Source organism: Balaenoptera ricei, chromosome 7 (assembly GCF_028023285.1).
Source record: "Balaenoptera ricei isolate mBalRic1 chromosome 7, mBalRic1.hap2, whole genome shotgun sequence".
NCBI classification, from domain to species: domain Eukaryota; kingdom Metazoa; phylum Chordata; class Mammalia; order Artiodactyla; family Balaenopteridae; genus Balaenoptera; species Balaenoptera ricei.
The window spans coordinates 51,491,832-51,513,051 of record NC_082645.1 but is presented as its reverse complement, the minus strand read 5'-3'; the positions used below and the strand labels follow the sequence as shown (position 1 = coordinate 51,513,051).

Sequence of the window (21,220 nt, the reverse complement as noted above, 5' to 3'; positions counted from 1 at the left end):
TTTCCTATCTAGGGCTTCAACATCATGAGAGAGAAATCCCAGGTTCCTTCAGATGCTATAATGCAGCCCCATATGATTCAGCAGAAGTGGGTAGCAGTTGGGTTTGATTAGTCTTGGCAGGCACTCTGTCACACCTCAGGAAAAGGCTCCAAGAGGCCCACACGCCTCCCAGTTAGCCATGTCAGGCTTGCATCTGGCTCTCTCTGTGTCCTTCAGTAGGAAGTCAACACCACCCAAAGTGAGTCTCAGGATTTCCAACACCTGCTACCACCTGTGACAATGTCTTTTTGTTCTGTAGACCAGAAGATGCTGCTTCTTTGGAAGATCTCGGCCCACCCTTTATGGGCAGAACCTCAGGTTTTTATGCCACTCCATAGTATAGAGATTCTTAAATCATTCAACAACATGAGAGTATTTAAAGACAAATCAAATGCAGATCCTGCCCTCAAGGAATCTACAGTCTAGGAAATGAGAGATATGTATTAATATAATAATAAATATTGTATTACACTTTATATTATCTCATTAAAACCACACAGCTATTCTTTGAAGTAACCATAATTATCTCCATTTTACCAATCAGGAAACAGAGGTTTTGAGGCTTTAATTGGCCTGTCAGGGGTCATCCAGCCAATAAGCAGCAGAGCTGAGACTTGAACGCTTTTCTTCTGAAGTGAACTGGTCCTCCCTTCTGTCATTCTCCACTGCTAGAATAAAAGGATGGTGAAACACCAGGGAAGTTTTCTGAGTACTGGCAATATGTCAGTGTCTATTTCATTTAATTTTCATAATAATTCCACCACAGGTTAATATTTTCCTGACTTTATTAATGTGGAAATCGAGATGATTAAGAGCTTTGTCCAAGGTCACACAATAAGCAAGTAGCTGGAGCAGTTGTTTTCAGAGCTCACTTTCTCTCCTCTGGAGCATGCTATCTCCACTAAATTTAATTTTCCTTCTCTTCCCCAGAATCTCTTTTGCTGACTTCCTTCTTAGATTATTTCCTCTTTCTTGTATAAGTAGAAGGAAAACAATAGTTCTAGAAAAGTGAATTGGAAATGACTTTGTGGAAGAAAGAGAAGAGCTGGATTATTTCCTCTTTCTTGTATAAGTAGAAGGAAAAGAATAGTTCTAGAAAAATGAATTGGAAATGACTTTGTGGAAGAAAGAGAAGAGCTGTGGTTCTCAAATTTTAAAAAGACCTAAATGTCATATTGGAAGCTTCATAAAAGTGCAAACTTCCACTTCCCTGGTGGCTCAGTGGTTAAGAATCCACCTGCCAATGCAGCGGACACGGGTTCGAGTCCTAGTCCGGGAAAAGCCCACATGCCGCGGAGCAACTAAGCCATGCTCCACAACTACTGAGCCTGTGCTCTAGAGCCCGCAAGCCACAACTACTGAAGCCCGTGCACCTAGAGGCCATGCTCTGCAACAAGAGAAGCCACCGCAATGAGAAGTCTGCGCACCGCAACGAGGAGTAGCCCCCGCTCGCCGCAACTAGAGAAAGCCCACGCGCAGCAACGAAGACCTAATGCAGCCAAAAATAAATAAATTAATTAATAAAAAAAAAAAAAAAAGAAGCACAAGCTTCAAGACTCAGTCCCCAGAGATGGTCGGTCCCTAGATTAAGTAGTTCTTGGGTGTGGGGCTCAGGAGTCTGTATTTTCCAAATCTCTGAATTGATTTTGTGGCAAGTAGGCCAGAGACTTCACTTTGGGGTTGGAGACGGGTGGGTAGGCGGGAACCACTAACTGAAAATTTCTCTTTCTACCTGTGTTATGCTCTTTCACTTACCAAACTTGGTTATTGATTCACTTTGTTCCCTTGGAATTCATGGATTCCATTTAACCCCTTCTCCCCTCCACATTCACTCTTAGAAGCCCTCACCATTTCTACTAAATAATAATACAAAGACGTGTTCTTCCTACACGGTTCTCTCCAGCCAGGAGGATCAGCCAGCCCTTATTTTTCACATAAGTGGAGTTCATCTCAAGTTAAAAAGAAAAAAAAAAGAATAATGCATACCTTGCAGACCAGTGGAAAGATAACCACTGATCACATTATCAGGTAATTAAATTATGAGGAGTATAATGCACATTCTTTGATGTTTGCCCTTGAAACTCTTCCTGCCAACTCTATTTGCCACACTGCACACTCCTGGGCTTCCACTGTACAAATTCTCCTGGGATATGACCTTCAAGATGGCCTGGTTATTCCTTTCCCCAGTATAGGAGCTATTCTGAACGACTAGTGATGTGTAGCCTTGAGGTGTCAACTCAACCACCTTCAGCAGGCACATACAGAGAGTCAGCTCTTTTTTTCTCTACATGCAACAAAACCTTTATTAACACTTTGAACAGGTTCAGCTATTACCGAAGCTGGTAATTTCTAAATGTAAATTGGGGTAGAACGAAGAGTAATGCCATCATTTGGGCATTGTGAGTGAAAGACTGAAGAACTGAGAGCCACCCCTCCGACAGAGGAGCAGGTGCAAGCGCAATGTTTTCTGGAAGTTGTAGTCAGATAGAGTGAGGCCATCTTCCATCTGCTTGCCTGTAGAGATGAGCTCTGCTGGCCAGGGGGGGATGCCTTCTTTATTCTGGATTTTAGCTTTCACTTATATTCTCCACGATATCACTGAGTTCCTCCTCCAGGGTGATGGTCCTGCAGGTCAGGGTCTTCAGGGAGATTTGCATTTTGAGCTGTTAGCGCATGTGAAAATACTGTGAGTCACCCACCAATCAGGTGGAGTCACCTCAGTGCCAACGCACTCACTGGACAGCCTCTCCGAAAGCGTTTTCATTGATTTGGTGTTTTTGTTTTTGTTTTGTTTTTTAATTGAAGTATAATTGATTTACAGTGTTTCAGGTGTACAACACAGTGCTTCAGTTTTATATATATATATTTTATATACTCTTTTTCAGATTCTTTTCTGCTATAGGTTATTACAAGATATTGAACATAGTTCCCTGTTCTATACAGTAGGTCCTTATTATTTATCTATTTTATATATAGTAGTGTGTATCTGTTAATCCCAAATTCCCAATTTATCCCTCCCCCGCCTTTCCCCTTTGGTAATCATAAGTTTGTTTTTTTTTCTTTTTTTTTTTTCTTTTTGACTGCACCACGCAGCTTGTGGGATCTCAGTTCCCCAAGCAGGGATTGAACCTGGGCCATGGGAGTGAAAGGCCGGAATCCTAACCACTAGGTCACTAGGGAACTCCTATAAGTTTGTTTTCTATGTCTGTGAATCTATTTCTATTTTGTAAATAAGTTCATTTGTATCATTTTTTAAGATTCCTCATATAAGTGATATCATATCATTATTTGTCTTTCTCTGTCTGACTTACTTCACTTAGTAGGATAATCTCCAGGTCCATCCATGTTGCTGCAAGTGGCATTATTTAATTCTTTTTTATGGCTGAGTAATATTCCATTATGTATATATACCAAATCTTTTTTTATCCATTCATCCGCTGATGGACATTTAGGTTGCTTCCATGTCTTGGCTATTGTAAATAATGCTGCTACGAACACTGGGGTGCATGTGTCTTTTCAAATTAGGGTTTTCATCTTTTCCAGATATACGCCTAAGAGTGGGATTGCTGAATCATATGGTTACTGAATTTTTATTTTTTAAGGAACCTGCTATTTTGTTCTTTCTCAGCCACCAAAGCTAGTCCAGCAGTCCATCCCTTCACCGCCATCCTTTCCCTTAGGCAATGTCTTGCCTCTTCACCTTTGGTTTTCTGCTTCCTCCAATTCCTTAGGCAGGTTGCCTCTGGCCTGATTCCCAAAAAATAACTCTACAGAACAATTCATAAGGGTCCTATGAACTGTTATACAAAATTTAAAGTACTCTGCTTGGTGTTCATAACCCTTTACAGCTTGACCCTGTTTTACAATCTCAAAATTTATTTCTTATTCAGCCTTAGTTTCAGTTTATCTCTTCACTGACCCATGGTTTACAGGTTAAAATTCCTCCTTAAACCCCTCTTTTGAGGGGTCAGTTGCTTCTTCCATTTTGCTGTCACTTTCTATGTGTTTCCATGGGAGAATGATCACATTGTGTTGTGACAATTTGTTTTGTTTTGTTGATTCTTGGTCCATGTGCTCAGCTAGAATGAGTTCCTGACAGTTGTCAACCATAATTTAAACATCTTTGTGTCCCAGACACAATGTCTACACCTAATAGACATTCAATAAATGCTTATTGACACGTGAATAAATGGAATGATGGATAGGTTGTTACACCTAATTAACTGATAATGCAAACACCTCTGTTAATGCCTGACACATAGTAGGCCTTTGATCAATACTCCTTTTGTTTGACAATGCTCTTTCTCTCTTTTTAACTTTGGCATTTTTAAAGGTACCATTAGTTGAACAGCTCTTCCGCAAAGAGTTCGAACCATTTTTGAAGAAATGGTATCATGTTACTAGATTAAGTGGTGATACCCAATTGAAAATAACATTTCCAGAAGTTGTCAAGTCTCATGATGTTATTATCAGCACAGCTCAAATCCTTGAAAACTCCCTTTTAAACTTAGAAGAAGGCGAAGATGATGGTGTACAGTTGTCAGGTTGGTTGAAATGTTTATTTTTGTAAAAAGAATTAGTAATACTAAAGGTAGTAACAGAGGCTGTATTAGTTACATAATTTTTAAAATGTTGATTAATTTTGATTTATTATATTTTATCAATTTTTAATTGATGTATACTTGATTTACAATGTATTAACTTCTGCTGTACAGCAAAATGATTCATTTCTACATATAATACTTTCTTTTTTATATTCTTTTCCATTATCATTTATTGTAGGATATTGAATATAGTTCTCTGTGCTGTACAGTAGGATCTTGTTGTTTATCCATTCTATGTATAAAAGCTTACATCTGCTAACCCTAACCTCCCACTCCATAATTTTGATTTCGATTGTCTTCCATTGCTTAAATTTTCATTCAAACCCTTCTTCCTTAGGGAAGCAAAAAAAAAGTTGGATAAGTTTTTAATTAGATCACTTTATTCTGCATAAGAATATCATTATTAAATCAAACACTTACTGGACTTTTCATTTACTCCGTATTTTTAATTACCAACAAGTTCTTTTTACATATTAGTTGATCCTGTTAGATATGCCTTCTTCTCCATAGAATAAATACAATCCTTCCTATTTTGTGGGGGATGGGAAGAAAAGGTAGGAGAGAGGTAGGGAAAGAAGTATATATAATCATAATAATTAAATGCAGTGTTAAAACAAGGTAAAATTATTCCTCTTTAAATAATGTTTTTCATTTGATAGAATGAAAATAAAATTCACCAACTTAAAATTAAATATTTTTTAAAGAACAAAAATGTAATCCTGAGAGTTTTGAGGAATAAGCCAGGGTTTGAAGTCCATCCCATAACACTTTTTAGATCTATAAATTTTCCAAAACTCATCTATTAAGTGGGGATAGTGTCTAACAGGGATAGTTTCATGATTAATATACACAAACATCTGTATATACAGGTGGCTAGGATAGTTACATTTCCCCTTAAAAGGTGAAAGATGCTTGACTGCTCAGTTTCCTAGCTTAAAGGTACTTTTACACTGTACCTTGCCAATATGGACAAATGAACCATTTGAATTTTCTTTTAAGACTTTTCTCTCATCATTATTGATGAATGCCATCACACCAACAAAGAAGCAGTCTATAATAACATCATGAGGCGTTATTTGAACCAGAAGTTGAAAAACAATAGACTTGAGAAAAAAAACAAACCGGTGATTCCCTTACCTCAGATACTGGGACTAACAGCGTCACCAGGTGTTGGAGGGGCCAAAAAGCAAGCCAAAGCTGAAGAACACATTTTAAAAGTAAGTAAATCATTAACTTTATGCATAACCCAAAGAACCAAAGTTAAAGAAAATGCCAGTGCTTCTTGGGTAAGATTAAGTCCAAGTGCCATGGTGTGCATGAAAGATGGTATTCCATGATCATCAGTTAAGTGAAATCTATACACTTTCAAGTAAATACACTCAATCTTCTACAGAACAGTAAGTGCCTTAATAAATAACTATGACACAGAACAATATCACAAAAATTATGGAAAGCAAACGTAATTAGTGAAAAATTGGGACAAATGAAATACCTTCTTTTAAATGTCTACCCCTATTGTTAAACTTAATGATCTACTTGATATAGAAATATGTATAAACTATGAAAGTTTCTAATTTTTTATACACATTCCATGAGTTTCAAAATTGTATATTTTCTTCTGTGCCTTTTTTTGTTCTGTGTGATACTCGGATTCTGGGCAATTCAAATTAAATAGGAAAATGGAGATATGAGAACCTTTAATTAAAGGTGTATTTCTTGTCAGCTGCCCCCAAATGGTAACAACACATAAAGTACTATTGTTGATCTCAAGCACTGAATGAATTCAGAGTAACTCACAAAATATGTTGGCACCAAGGCATTGCATTTTTATGTTAAGTCCCTTTAAGTTGAAGTCAGTAAAAATCATAGAGTAGACAAAAGCACAATTATTGGTTCCAACATATAATTTATTACTAGCATTAAGGACTAACTCCAATCCAAATCCAGGCACATGGGCTTTGGCTGCTCCTGTCTTTGCACTGCCCTCTTTTATATGTAGAAGAAAGTGGTAATATGATCCATGGATGTCAAGATGACCCTTAAAATGCCTCATATAATATGGTTAGCTCATAACCACTCTCTTCCCATCTCTGCAATTTTCTGTACTCTCTCCACGTCAATTTTTCCAGCTGGAAAATGGAATGTAAGGAATGAAAATAAATACTTTTTTTTTTCTGGAATTTTCCACCAACTTGATTTAGAAGTTCTTATTTTACTCTATCAGGATAAATGTTATTGGTTAGTCAGATCCACAGTAAAGCAATACTAAAATGCTATGTTTAGCAAATCATGCTACCTACTTCTTACATGAGAAAGAATTCTACATTGAATCAATTGAAAGGGAAAAGTATTTGAATATTGAAAAATGTCTCTTTTTCAGATATGTGCCAATCTTGATGCATTTACCATTAAAACCGTGAAAGAAAATACTAATCAACTTAAAGACCAAATAAAGGAGCCATGTAAAAAGTTCGTAATCGCAGATGACACCAAAGAAGTATGTGCTTAAATTTTTTTTTTTTTTATAAAATCTGGTAGTTTTTTTTTTTTTTTAAATGGTAGGTTTCTGCTTTTAAGATTTATTTATTTTTCACTGATTGATTGATTGGTTGCTATGTTGGGTCTTCATTTCTGTGCGAGGGCTTTCTCTAGTTGCGGCAAGCGGGGGCCACTCTTCATCGCGGTGCGCGGGCCTCTCACTATCGTGGCCTCTCTTGTTGCGGAGCACAGGCTCCAGACGCGCAGGCTCAGTAGTTGTGGCTCACGGGCCTAGTTGCTCCGTGGCATGTGGGATCTTCCCAGACCAGGGCTCGAACCCGTGTCCCCTGCATTGGCAGGCAGATTCTCAACCACTGCACCACCAGGGAAGCCCCTTAAATTTTTATATTCATTTGATGGATGATACGGTACACAACTGAACGATACAAAGATTATTTATACTGACCATCTGAAGAATGTTATTTTGAAGTTTTAGCAAAAAAGTTACAGTGTTATTCCTTTTTTATTGATATTGGGCAGCAAAGCACTACTGTGAAGTCTCTCTTCAATTCTTCTTTCAGTTTTCTAGTTTATATGAAGAGTAGCTCAGTAGTTGGTTGACTGCATATGAGCCACGATGGGGTAGGGGTGGCGGAGGGGATGAGGAGGGTTGAAAGGCTAAACTAGAGGGATCACCATAGTTTCTTTTATTCTTTTTACTTTCTTGATGAATTCCAGAATTGATTTCCTGACATTGAACAGAGGCAATAGATTACAGTTGGCAATGATAATGGGAATCCTACCTACCTGACACATTTACTTTCTTATGAAAATACTTATGGTAAAGCAGTGAAATATTTAATTTACTGGTATTTTTGTGATGAACACCTTCACTGATTATAAAAACCAACTGAGAGTCAGTTTGAACGTTATAACCAGTACATTATGTCAGTACTTTCTTTTGTAAAATATAAAAAGCATCATAAATTTTAGCTGTGTGTACTTGATAATAAGTGTAATCTTTGCAAATCTACCTCATAAGGATGTTGAATTATGAAATATGCATAACAGATAACATTGTGTTTGAAATGTAGGCACTGAACTAACGTTAGCAACCAGTTGCCATAGGTCATTCTTTTTTGGAAATTCTGAAAAACAGCACTATCTATTCCAGCTGGAGTAGCACATTTGAATGTACTTTATTTTTCTTCATTTTTTGTTACTTATTCAGTTTTATTTGATAAGTTTAAATGCATGTTTCTAATCGTAATCATTAAAAAAAAAATCCACAACATCTGTGGTCATCCATTTACAATGCTTGGTGTCAGTTTATTTATCTCTTGTAAAAATAAAATACAGTGTGTGTGTGTGAAAAAAAAAGTGATGTAAAAAGGAGCTAATATAGCGTTATATGTCAATTATATCTCAATAAAAGAGCAAAGTAATAGTTATTAATCTGTTCTCCTATATAATTTACCTCTTGTATATAATTTTTTCATTTTGAGAATGTTATAAATGTTTGATTCTTGTATGTAGGACATACCTGAGTTTTAAATCTCACAGCATTTTACCTTTTAATTGGTATGTTTACCTCGTTTATATGTGATATGTATGTGATAATGAATATATTTGACCTTCAGTCTAAAAAAAAAAAAATCCACATCCTCAGAGTGTACTTTCTTTTATTTATTTATTTTTTAATTAATTAATTTATTTATTTATTTTGGCTGTGCCGGCTCCCAGTTGTGGCACGCAGACTTCTTGGTTGCAGCATGCGGACTTCCTAGTTGCAGCATGCGGACTCTTAGTTGCGGCATGCATGAGGGATGCATGTGGGATCTAGTTCCCCGACCAGGGATCGGACCCGGGGCCCCTGCATTGGGAGTGCAGAGTCTTACCTACTGGACCACCAGGGAAGTCCCCTCAGAGTATATTTTAAAAGAATTTGCCATCTTACCTTTTAACTTAATTAACTTTGGTTATACTTTTTATTGAAGCATAACACACATACAGAAAAGTTCAAATTCGTAAGTGTACAGATTGCTGAATTTTCATAAACTGAACACACCTGTATAACCAAAATCCAGATCAAGGGACTTCCCTGGTGGTCCAGTAGTTAAGACTCTGCCCTTCCACTGCAGGGGGGCTCCGGTTCGATTCCTGGAGAACTAAGATCCCACATGCTGCGCAGTGCGGCCAAAAAAAGAAAAAAGAAGAATCCAGATCAAGAGACAGAACATTACCACAACCCTCAAAACTTCCCATTCTCCCCTCTAGTCACCCACCCACCGTGGGATAACTACTATCCTGACTTCTAACACCAAAGATGGCTTTTGACTGCTTTTGAACTTTATATAAATGAAATCCTATAGTATGTACTCTTCTGTGTCTGGCTTTTTTCAAAACTCTACCTTTTAACTTTTTATTTTGGTAGAAATAATACTGAAACCAGTTCTTCAAAAAAGAATGTTTTCTAAATTAAATTACAAGCTTTCTAAATAATTGGGGCATTACTTTAATATATATTTTTAAAATTACTATTAGCATTCAAAGTGTATATCATTCATTAATTTTATTTTTGTAAACTTTTAAATTGGAAATTCCAGTAGGGATACCTGGTGTTGGTGTGGTGTGGCTTGAGGGTGGAAGTAAAAGAGAAGCTGATAAAAAAAATCAGTGTACAAAGAGGTGATCAGAGTGACTTGTTACTTTGTCTAGACAAAGATTCTGAATCAAATTTGTTATAACATGGAAATTATTTTAACAAAGATAATGTTATTCATTCAGCAATATAAACATGTAAGAATAAGTGTATAATTTGTTTTTAGGATCCATTTAAAGATAAACTTCTAGAAATAATGACAAAGATTCAAACTTTTTGCCAAATTAGTCCAATGTCAGATTTTGGAACTCAACCCTATGAACAATGGCTCATTCAGATGGAAAAAAAAGGTAATTTGGGTTTTGACATAACACAATTTATCCCATGTTTATGCCATGTTTCCAGATCACATATTCCCAAGCAAACTGAAAGTAAGTGTAATAGCCAATGGAATTTCTGTGTGCTGAGTAGGACAAGGATAAACACATTCTAATTCCTTATTTAAGGAAAAAGGCACCAATTCATTTTCTCTTTATCTCCACAGTCTTTCACTTATTGTATACTTAAAATATTAAGATAAATATTAGTATTTCTGTTTCCAAATGCAAACGCAAACACTATGTTTTTCATGCCATTCCTCTGAGTCAGCATGAGTCAAGTATGTTTTCTTGCTGACGCAGAACACAAGTAGCAAGTCTAGGAGTCAAAAAACTGGCCCCCTTTTAGTGCTCATGGCACGTTTTGAGCCTTAATTTGCTCATTTCAAAAACATGGTGAAGCCTATTCTCGAGTCAGTATCATAAACATATTCAAGTCCACAGCACAGTTGGGGGGGGTGTTCTATCATGATTTCACTCTACATAACATATTTTTCATAGCTGCAAGAGAAGGAAATCGCAAAGATCGTGTTTGTGCAGAACATCTGAGGAAGTACAATGAGGCCCTACAAATTAATGATACAATCCGAATGATTGATGCATATAATCACCTTGAAACTTTCTACAATGATGAGAAAGAAAAGAAGTTTGCAGTCCTAGGAGATGACAGTGATGATGATGGTGATGATGAAGATGCAGGTGATGAAAAGAAACCTTTGAAGCTGGATGAGTCAGATGGATTTCTCATGACTTTATTTTTGGGTAAGAATAAGTGTAACATTTTTGCATGGTCTCATGCATTTACCTCTTTGGCATGAACCCACTGCTTCTCAAGAGCTCTTCAAAAGTCCCTCTTAAAATAATCTTTCATTGTGAAAGAAGAAATCCCACTCATATTGGGGCTATTTCTGATTGATGGGATTAAGTAGCCATGAGCTGTATGATCATAATTAATCATTCGATCATCTGATTTTATTGTCAAGATGACTACAATAAATTTATCTTAAAAACTAGCCTAATTATTAGATATGGCACAAGACTAACTGTAGTTGAACATCTTAGTACTTCATTATATAAAATCTTCCAGTTATTCACATATTTTACTAATTTAAACTAATTATTTCTTGCAAATCAAAACTGTAATGAGGTATCACCTCACGCAGTCAGAATGGCCATCATTAAAAAGTCTACAAATAGTAAATGCTGGAGAGGGTGTGGAGAAAAGAGAGCCCTCCTACACTGCTGGTGAGAATGTAAATTGGTGCAGCCACTATGGAGAACAATATGGAAGCTCCTCAAAAATCTAAAAATAGAGTTACTATATGATCCAGCAATCCCACTCCTGGGCATATATCCAGAGAAAACTCTAATTCTGAAAGATGCAAACACCGCAATGTTCATAGCAGCACTATTTATAATAGCCAAGACATGGAAGAAACCTAAAAGTCCATCAATAGATGAATGGATACAAAAGATGTGGTATAGATAGATAGATGATAGATATAGATATATATAGATAATGGAATACTACTCATCCATAAAAAAGAATGAAAAAAATGCCATTTGCAGCAACATGGATGGACCTGGAGATTATCATACTAAGTGAAGTAAGTCAGACAGAAAGACAAATAATTATATGATACCACTTATATGTGGAATCTCAAATATGATACAAAGGAACTTATTTATAAAACAGAAACAGACTCACAGACATAGAAAACAAACTTATGGTTTCCAAAGGGGAAAGGTAGTGGGAGAGGGATAAATTAGGAGTTTGGGATGAGCAGATACAAACTACTATTTATAAAATAGGTAAATAACAAGGTCCTACAGTGTAGCACAGGGAACTATATTCAATATCTTGTAATATTGTATTCAATATCTTGTAATAAACCATAATGGAAAAGAACCTGAGAAAGAATATATATATATATCATACTTACGTATATATAACTGAATCACTGTACTGTATACCGGAAACTAACACAACATTGTAAATCAAGTATACTTCAATAAAAAAGAAAATAAAGAAACTAATTATTTCTTAAAGAAAATAAGAAAATGTTGAAAAAGCTGGCTGTAAACCCAGAACATGAAAATGAAAAGCTGACCAAATTGAGAAACACCATAATGGAACAATATACAAGGGCCGAGGAATCCGCACGAGGAATAATTTTCACGAAAACGCGACAAAGTGCATATGCCCTTTCCCAGTGGATTACTGAAAATGAAAAATTTGCAGAAGTAGGAGTCAAAGCCCACCATCTGATTGGAGCTGGACACAGCAGTGAGTTCAAGCCCATGACACAGGTGAAACCATCCTTTTGGATTTTTTTCTCCTTATGCCGTTATTTCTCTTCCCAGTTTAGTTGTAGTCTTTTTTCATCAATCTTCCCACCAACCCACCAATACTTTAATGGAATGAAACACTTGTTCTTGAAAGAAAATTGTTTAATAGCAATCAATCTGTGGTATTTGATAGGCTAACCATTGTTCTAGGCATCATTTTTTTCCACATTCTTGGAGGAACTTTCTAGATTGAGTTTCCTTTGCAAAAAATGATTGACATTTAAACTTAGTAACAAAATGGGAAAACAATTACAATATAATATCAAGTGGAAAAATCAAATTCCCACAAAAATGTGTGCATTATAATTAGAATTATGTAAAATATGTTTGCATAGAATGAGATCTTGAAGGGAACTTGGAAAAATTAAGACATTTGATGTGTTAGAGATTTGGGACTATGAGAGATTTTCTTTTCCTTTTTAAGATTTGTTTTGTTTTGTTTTCAATTCATTATACTACTTTTGTGCACAGTATTAAAAAAACACTTGGGAGAGAAAAAAAGACAGTCATAGAGATTATAAGCATGGGTGAAACCAGGATAGCTTGTTAGAGTAAAATGTTCTTCTGAAGTCATATTGGTCCTCAGTCTTGCTGGACAAGGGGACACTTCAGTTCTGTTATGTTCATCATCATTTGGTCCACTGGAGCAAATTAAATCTGTTTTAATGTTTGCTGAAAAAAGTCATTCTTGAAATTGTCCACCATAACTCTCAGTATACTCTCTACACGTACTCATGTTAAAGTTGCCTCTAAAGTTTATGCCAGAGAAGGCACTGTTTTCCTTGGATAAGGAGTTTACATCCTTTTTTATGATGAGAGCTGGTTTACTTAATATGTTTCCCTTTTTGCCCTAGCTTCCAGGAAGCTCACAGGCAAAATTGAAGTTCATTTTCTCAGCCTATGTGTTAATCCTTGCAAGTAATACACCTATACTCTTTCACTTTTGGTCCTGTTTTTAGGTTTTTATTCTATTAGCTTTAGTGTTAAGACTTTGATTTTATGTGGCCTCAGCTCCTCTTTGAAAAGAGATGGGGTACAAATGGAAGGTATGCATTCAAGCTACTTTTTGCTCCTTACCCATTTCAGACTTGGTGGCTGCATGCCAAAATTTAGAACATGCCCCCTTCCTCACTCCCCACATCCCTACCTGTAAACTGAGCTGGACTTATTGGAAGAGGAGTTAGGCATCTATGTGATATGATTTGAGGGTCTGACAGTGTGTCTGAAATTTTCCTTATTAAAGTTACTCCTGTGAATGAAGGCACAAACATCTGCTAAAATCCAAAGACATGTAAGTTTTTATCAGTGGATATGAGTGCAAGAAGGAGAAATTATCAGAGAAGACTGGAGAGCGATCTTTCTGCAGGATTCTCCAGCAGCTAGGAGTCAAATAAAGACACCTGACATGCTGCCTCTGAAAAGAAAGGGATGGGAATAGGAGAACATACAGTTTGTCTGACAGGTGTATTTTTGTTTAATGTTTGGGGGCAAAAGATAGGGTGAATGTGCACCAAAGGCCACTGGACCAACAGCTTTGATAAGAATGGTTATGAAAATAAAACTCCACTGGCCACGTCAAGCTAGGATTATGCTCAATCATTCCTCCTATGCAAGGACCAGAGTGCATATTTGATTTCTTTACCCATATTAACTTTCAAAATTCAGATTTTTTCACAAATATAGCTGTTTTAATTACGTTTTTAATAACTTATTCTTTCATTTTTATTTATATCCTTTTGAACAGATAATATATTTACCTCTTTCAAAATTAATAAGGTACAGGATGTACCACTGTCCTCCAGTCTCCCAGCTCCCCTCACTGGAGGCAGCCAATGTTTTCAGTTTCTTCCAGGAATATTTCTTTCTTTTTTTTTTTTTTTTGCTTGAATGTCTCTTAAAATGACCAAATGCAGTATACCGTGTGTATTTTCTCTGTGATTCAAAATTCTACTATCTTTAAAATTGTCACTGCATCTTCTCCTCTGTTAAAGAGCCTGAAATTAATGTATCAATAGTAAAAAGCAAAGCCTATTTTAGTTTCTCATTGCTGGATCCTCTTCTCAACTGAAAGCACCTCCTTTCTTCCTCCCAAGTCACCCATCAATTTGTTTCCTTGGCATAAACGATGGCCTTCCCACCTCCAGACTGGAGGATGGAAATATTTTTGTCATTGTGTAGTAATCCCAGATTGGAAATCAAATGTTGTCTCACCATCATGTCTTTGTTCAATGCCAAAAACAGATGGCAGCAAATCCGTGGATGATTTACTCCTTTAATTTACACTGACCAGTTGCAATTTAATATTTCTTTTCCTAATTAGAAGATTTTAATGTGTTTAGTGTTACAACATTTAATTTACTAAAATGTTTCTTCAGAATGAACAAAAAGAAGTCATTAGTAAATTTCGCACGGGAAAAATAAATCTGCTTATCGCTACCACAGTGGCAGAAGAAGGTCTGGATATTAAAGAATGTAATATCGTTATCCGTTACGGTCTCGTCACTAACGAAATAGCCATGGTCCAGGTACATTCAAATACCTCGATTATGTTAATTTTTGATTTTGTGTTCTTGTTTTGTTTTCTTTTAGTAAAACAGCACACATAGTTTTAAAAATATATCTGTTTTCCTACAAAAAGAGACATCAACCAGATAACCAGACAGCCACCAAATTAAGAAATACTTGGATTTCAGGAGTCCATGTGTTATTCAGTGCCTCACTACTCAGAATGCATTTTTCATGAGGATGATATTATAGTTGATAGTGAGGTTCCTGGGCAAGGCCATAACATTTTCTGTTACTGAAAATGTACCTAAATATTATCACTTTATACAGGAGACTATAGAAATGTATCACCATGTTGAGCATGATTTCATGGAAATATGTGCTCAGCATTGAGGGTAGGATGCTAGGAGCAGAGCCGCACTCTCTACAGCTCTGGCGGCAACGTCAGAGATGCCCTTCTCCCCGTTCATCCCTCCTACGGGGTGGGGGGCAGCGGGACTCCCCCAGCCCAAATCACTGATGACGGTTCACAGGGTTTGAGAGGGGTGCCCCGGGGAACAGAAAGGCGGGACAAGACGGTCTTGTGTTATTGAAGCTTTTGAGGGCTGGTGTGGGGACTTAACCACCCTCATTCTAGGACATTTTTTCTGCATTAAGGTGCATTTTGAGTTTGAAGTAGCCGACTAAGAAAGAATGAAAAAGAATTAACTTTACAGAGAATAGAGGGATCATTTGAGGTTGGGATACTGAGCAGTGAATATCATTCCAGGACAAAAACGGGAGCATTCACAGCCAGGCATATAGTCCTTCAGTGACTTGATTTCTTTCTGTTCTCAGGCCCGTGGGCGAGCCAGAGCTGACGAGAGCACCTACGTCCTGGTTGCCCAAAGAGGCTCAGGAGTTATTGAACGTGAGGCAGTTAATGATTTCCGAGAGAAGATGATGTATAAAGCTATAGACCGTGTTCAGAATATGAAACCAGAGGAGTACACTCATAAGGTATTGTTTTGGGCCAACTCTGAATTTTGGTTTTCCCTTTAAAATGGCTGCCTGTGGTTACCATTGATATCTCTGTGGCTAAGTCTCTAGACAGAAATTGTGCTGAATTATAAATTCCAGTTTGATGAGCTATGCTGAGTCCAGATTCACATACAAAGAATCAAGATCCATGGTGGGCAGAAATTGTCAGGGAGCCGTTGATAATATAAACATACATTGTCCCTAATCCAGAAAGACTAGTGCAACTCACTCGTTCAACCCTACCTGGTCATTTTGGTCTGGTCTAATCTGTACAGGCACAATTGTTTCATTCCAGATATATCTGTGAAGTGCCTACTGTGTGTCAGGCAACAGTGTAGAAACAGAACATAGCGGCAAGCAACGCAGATAGACCTCTGCTGCATGAAACTTATATTCGAGTACGTGCGTGGTGAGATTTGAGGAGGGGAAACAATAATAAACAGAAATAAGGCAACTAATACATCGAATGGAAAGAAGAGCTGGAGAATTAGAACAGGACAACGTGAAACAAGCTTCTAGATGGGCACTTTAGGTTAGGTGTTTGGGAAAGGCTTCTTAGAGGGAGAGACATTGAGGCTAGCCCTGAATGGTAAGAAAATACATCATATATCATCTAGCTGCATCTCAGTTTACTAACATGGAGTCATTTGAGTTGTGAGAGGAATGCAGCGAAGGAAGAATGTATTTCTACAATATTTCAGGAAATCCCCCATACCACTGAATTAAAGACTGTAACTACTATAATAGCAAACAATCCATTTAGAAGAAAATTCACACCCTTGCATATGGGTGTGAATGTTAGTTTCTTAACATTGGAATTGGCTCTACCCTAAATAGAGTTTCACAAAAGGGATGCTTTCAAATTGGTGTGCATTGCTATAACCAACTCCAAGGTTTCCTGGCCAGGTTTCTACATGAATTTATATTTTAAAACCCCTTTAAATATAAGGCAAACCAAACATTTTGTGGTGTCAGATCAAACATTTGTGGCCATATAATACCCCTGGAAAGTTATTGTTTTACATTTAAAGTCCTAAATAAATGAGTCAAGTGGGATGTTTTCAAAGGTTGATGTTTCAAGACCTGCTGTTTTGTATAAACTCTAGAACCATCTCTGGAGTTTATGAGTCACATTTTTCCAGATAATCTCTAGAAAAAGACCCAGTCCCGTTGGGGGCCCTGGAATGGACTATATTTTTAGGTCTCCTTTGGCTAAGAGACCTACTCTCCTGAAACTACTCCAGGTAGACAAACCCAGAGAAGGGATGGCAATGACGTGAGGCATATGCCACCACTACTCTGTACAAAGCCCCCAGCACCCATTGCCACCAGGTCAAAGCACTCCTTTCTTCTGACTTAAGAACCTCCTCAACACAACTTTCAGGCAACCACTAATGAATGGTGAGAGTTGACACATAAGGGGAGGTTTATTCTCCATGTTCTATACTGAGTTTATACATAACTGAAAGCTTCTTCAATCAAATCAGCCTTCTAGGAGCAAGTTGAAGATGTTAAACATGTTCCCTGGCCTTCACCCAACAACATTTGCCACATTTTTACATTTTATTTGGGCTTTGATCATAACTGTGCCTCCCATATATTTGTTATGATCTCTTTTCTCTTTTTGCCCCTCTAATTGTTTCATATTCTTTACTAGTTTAGAGCTACTCTTTTGGTTTCCGGTGTCCTGATTACATATCCAAACACTGACCTTGGTTTTGTTGTCTTTTTTGTGTCGAGCTCATAGGTGTTTCTTAATTGCCCACATGTATCTGTTCCTATATGCCAAATCATCTTTGCACCAGCTCGCTGACCTGTAAATAGCTTGCAAGAACAACCTAATTAAACTTTTAAAGAACAGAATACTTCAATTCATTACATTGTTATAATTTACGTGGGAAATTAGTCTTCATACTTGTCTGATTAAACTATGTCATAGCCTGCAGGCTCACTTGCAAGGTTTTGTTCTCTTTTCTGTGCTAAATATGGCTGCCTCAAATCAAGGTCTAAAACACAGAGGCGAGAGCCAAAGAGATGGGCCATTCAGCTTTGCTCCTCAGCACTATAGTTTACTTTTACTGAAAACTTTCCTTCGATCTTAAGGAAAACAATGGCTTCCTCCACAACTTAATATAAATTTGTCATCTCTGAGAGGTTTAGTTTGGAGATAAATTATTTAAGAACTAGGTTTTCTATTGTGAAATTGTATAGGTATGAGAACTGGCCAGTCCCTACCTCAAGTTTTATATCTCTCATAAACTATATTTTCTCTGTTATGAAATATTGATAAGATTTCTACTAGCCACAGAATGGGGGATATAAAAATTTAAGGTCTTATTCTCTCATATAAAGAATGTGGGCGGTGGGCAATCTAGACCCATACAATTGCTCCATGACGTCATGAGGAAGCCAAAACTCCTCTCTCTTCTCTGCCCTTTATTATTTGGCTTCCATTCTCAAGGTCAAAGCTTTTAGAATTTCAGCTGCTGCATGTTCACTCTAAGAAGGAAGGAAGAGGAAGATGGAAAAGGCAACAGTGCCCATGCCAGCTATCTGATACTTATGGAACTTTCCTGGAAATTTCACTCAACATCTTCTTATGTCTCAAAGGCCACTGGTTTGGAAATGTCCTCATTTAGCTGGCATATTTCCACTCAGAATAAAATTATAGTTCTGTTCCTACGAAGAATGGCTGCTGAGTGGGAAACTAGTATTTTCTGTCACAAATGTATAGAGGAGATAAAGATAGCTAAGAGTCTGGAAATTACAACATATGAAGAAAAATGAAAGAAACCGGGGGCTTATCATGGATAAGAAACGACTAAGGGTGACGAAGTAACAGTGTTTAGTTCTTTAAAGAGACTCCATGTGGAAGAAAAATTAGACTTATTTTATGAGACATAATTAAAACTAACGGAGGTGGGGGTTAGAGGGATTTTTTTTTTTTTTAATATTGCCAAAGACTTTCTCACAACAGAACTTTTCTAAAATGGAATGGGCTGTGTTTTGAACACCTGAGGATTCCATATTTCTGTGATTACAGGAGAAGATTCTATACTAAATTCTTTGAGGGCCATCACCTCATTACTTCTATTTCTAGACCAAGTGTAGAATTTCATGAGTCAAGTGTACATTTTCATAACTGTCTAAGATCTCTGAATTCCAGGAGACTTACTTCAGTGAAACTATGAAAAAGACCACACTGAATATTCTTTCCTTGATGCAGATTTTGGAACTACAGATGCAAAGTATATTGGAAAAGAAAATGAAAATCAAGAGAAGTATTGCAAAGCAGTTCAAGGACAACCCATCATTAATAAGTTTTCTCTGTAAAAACTGTAGTGTGCTAGCCTGCTCTGGAGAAGATATCCATGTAATTGAAAAGATGCACCATGTCAATATGACACCAGAGTTCAAGTAAGTCCAGGAAGACTTAATTTTAAGTTTCTTTATAAGGGATGAAGCAGGTTGTATTGTAAATGTTCTTCCAAAATAGTACAAGTGAGATTCATTATTTTTCAGAACTTTCCTTTCTCAGCCCCCAAATTATAAACCCTACTTCGTGTCCATTTTTCAAATACATGCACTGGGGCAGGAAAGGAGAAGTGAAAGCCACTTTCAACCAAGGCACATCAGTTTGTGAATGCTCATATTTGTTCTCAACTTCTTGAACAACTTAAGTCTAGTTAAAGTAATCAGCAGACTTGAAAGAAGCTACAAAAGGCAACCTACCCCTTGAGAGGTGCCTGATGATCTGGAAGAAGGGATGAGGTGCTGGCTGGTGCATGCATGTGGACAAGTGGCAAGCCCAGCAATGCATACCGTGTGCTGCATACTGGTCCTGTGTGAATTCTCAGGGGTGATTCTGACTCCTTGATAATTTTAGGAAACTGTACATTGTGAGAGGAAACAAAGCACTGCAAACAAAGTTTGCTGACTATCAAACAAATGGAGAGATAATCTGCAAAGAATGTGGCCAAGTAAGTAAATTGCTGTGGGCTTAATTTTACTTTGGCCAAAAGAAATTCTTAATTGAATGTGCTCTTTTTTAAAAAAATATTTATTTATTTATTTATCTTTGGCTGCACTGGGTCTTCGTTGCTGTGCGCGGGCTTTATCTGCGGCAAGAGGGGGCTACTCTTCGTTGTGGTGCGAGGGCTTCTCATTGCGGTGGCTTCTCTTGTTGCGGAGCATGGGCTCTAGGCGCGCGGGCTTCAGTAGTTGTGGCTCGCAGGCTCAGTACTTGTGGCTCACGGGCTCTAGAGCACAGGCTCAGTAGTTGTGGCTCACACGGGCTTAGTTGCTCCACAGCATGTGGGATCTTCCGAGACCAGGGTTCGAACCCATGTCCCCTGCATTGGCAGGCGGATTCTTAACCACTGTGCCACCAGGGAAGCCCGTAAATGTGCATTTAATTTTTCCTCTTGCTCTCTCTTTTGTTTTCCAGGCTTGGGGAACGATGATGGTGCACAAAGGCCTAGATTTGCCTTGTCTCAAAATAAAGAATTTTGTAGTGGTTTTCAAAAATAATTTACCAAAGAAGCAATACAAAAAGTGGGTAGAATTACCAATGACATTTCCTGATCTTAACTATTCAGAATATTGTTTGTTTAGTGATGAAGATTGACATTTGATTCAAGATTCTTTTAAAATATTATCAACTTGACATTTAACATGATTTTGATTATTGTTTTCATTATACTACAGAACTGATGTGAGAATTAATAAAAATCATTGCTTTACTCTGTGTTGAGCTGTATGCAAGAAGACAATGTATTATACTTTCAATTTCTACCTTGTTAGTGGGCAGAGGTAAAGAAAAGCTACCAGTAAAACTCTTTAGTGTGGAGCATTATAGTACAGTGGAAAAAATGCTCAGGTATAAATGAGGATATGAGGTACTAATCTCAGTCCTATCAGTAATTTTCAGAATAAAATTAAGCAAATCAGTTCATCTCTCTGAATTAGTCTCCTTGTTGGTGAAATGGTTATGGTATTATCTGCCTTTGCTTTTATTAGCTTTCTATTGCTTCATAACAAATTACCACAAATTTAGTGGCTTCAAACAACACCCATTTATTATTGCACATGTTCTGTAGGCCAGAGGTCAAGGCGGGGTCCTCTGCTCAGTGTCTCAGAAGGCCGAAATCAAGGTGTCAGCCAGATGATGTTCTCATCCAGATACACTGGGGGAAGAATCACTTCCAAGCTCTTTCAGGTTGCTGGCTGTCACCTCCTTGCAGCTG

At 37.3% G+C, this 21,220-nt stretch overlaps 1 protein-coding gene across 1 annotated transcript in view; it reads left to right on the top strand.

Moving 5' to 3' along the window:
* IFIH1 (interferon induced with helicase C domain 1) overlaps positions 1–20,916 on the top strand; it is a 55,871-nt gene extending 34,955 nt beyond the window's left edge. Inside the window, exons 6-16 of the mRNA XM_059927170.1 lie at positions 4,373–4,583; positions 5,643–5,860; positions 7,024–7,140; positions 9,950–10,073; positions 10,602–10,862; positions 12,151–12,410; positions 14,825–14,974; positions 15,792–15,953; positions 19,201–19,391; positions 19,861–19,954; positions 20,422–20,916. Of these exons, the coding sequence (XP_059783153.1) occupies positions 4,373–4,583; positions 5,643–5,860; positions 7,024–7,140; positions 9,950–10,073; positions 10,602–10,862; positions 12,151–12,410; positions 14,825–14,974; positions 15,792–15,953; positions 19,201–19,391; positions 19,861–19,954; positions 20,422–20,601 (1,968 nt within the window). The 3' untranslated portion in view covers positions 20,602–20,916. The remainder of the gene's footprint in view (positions 1–4,372; positions 4,584–5,642; positions 5,861–7,023; positions 7,141–9,949; positions 10,074–10,601; positions 10,863–12,150; positions 12,411–14,824; positions 14,975–15,791; positions 15,954–19,200; positions 19,392–19,860; positions 19,955–20,421) is intronic.
* The last annotated feature ends 304 nt before the right edge of the window (positions 20,917–21,220 follow it).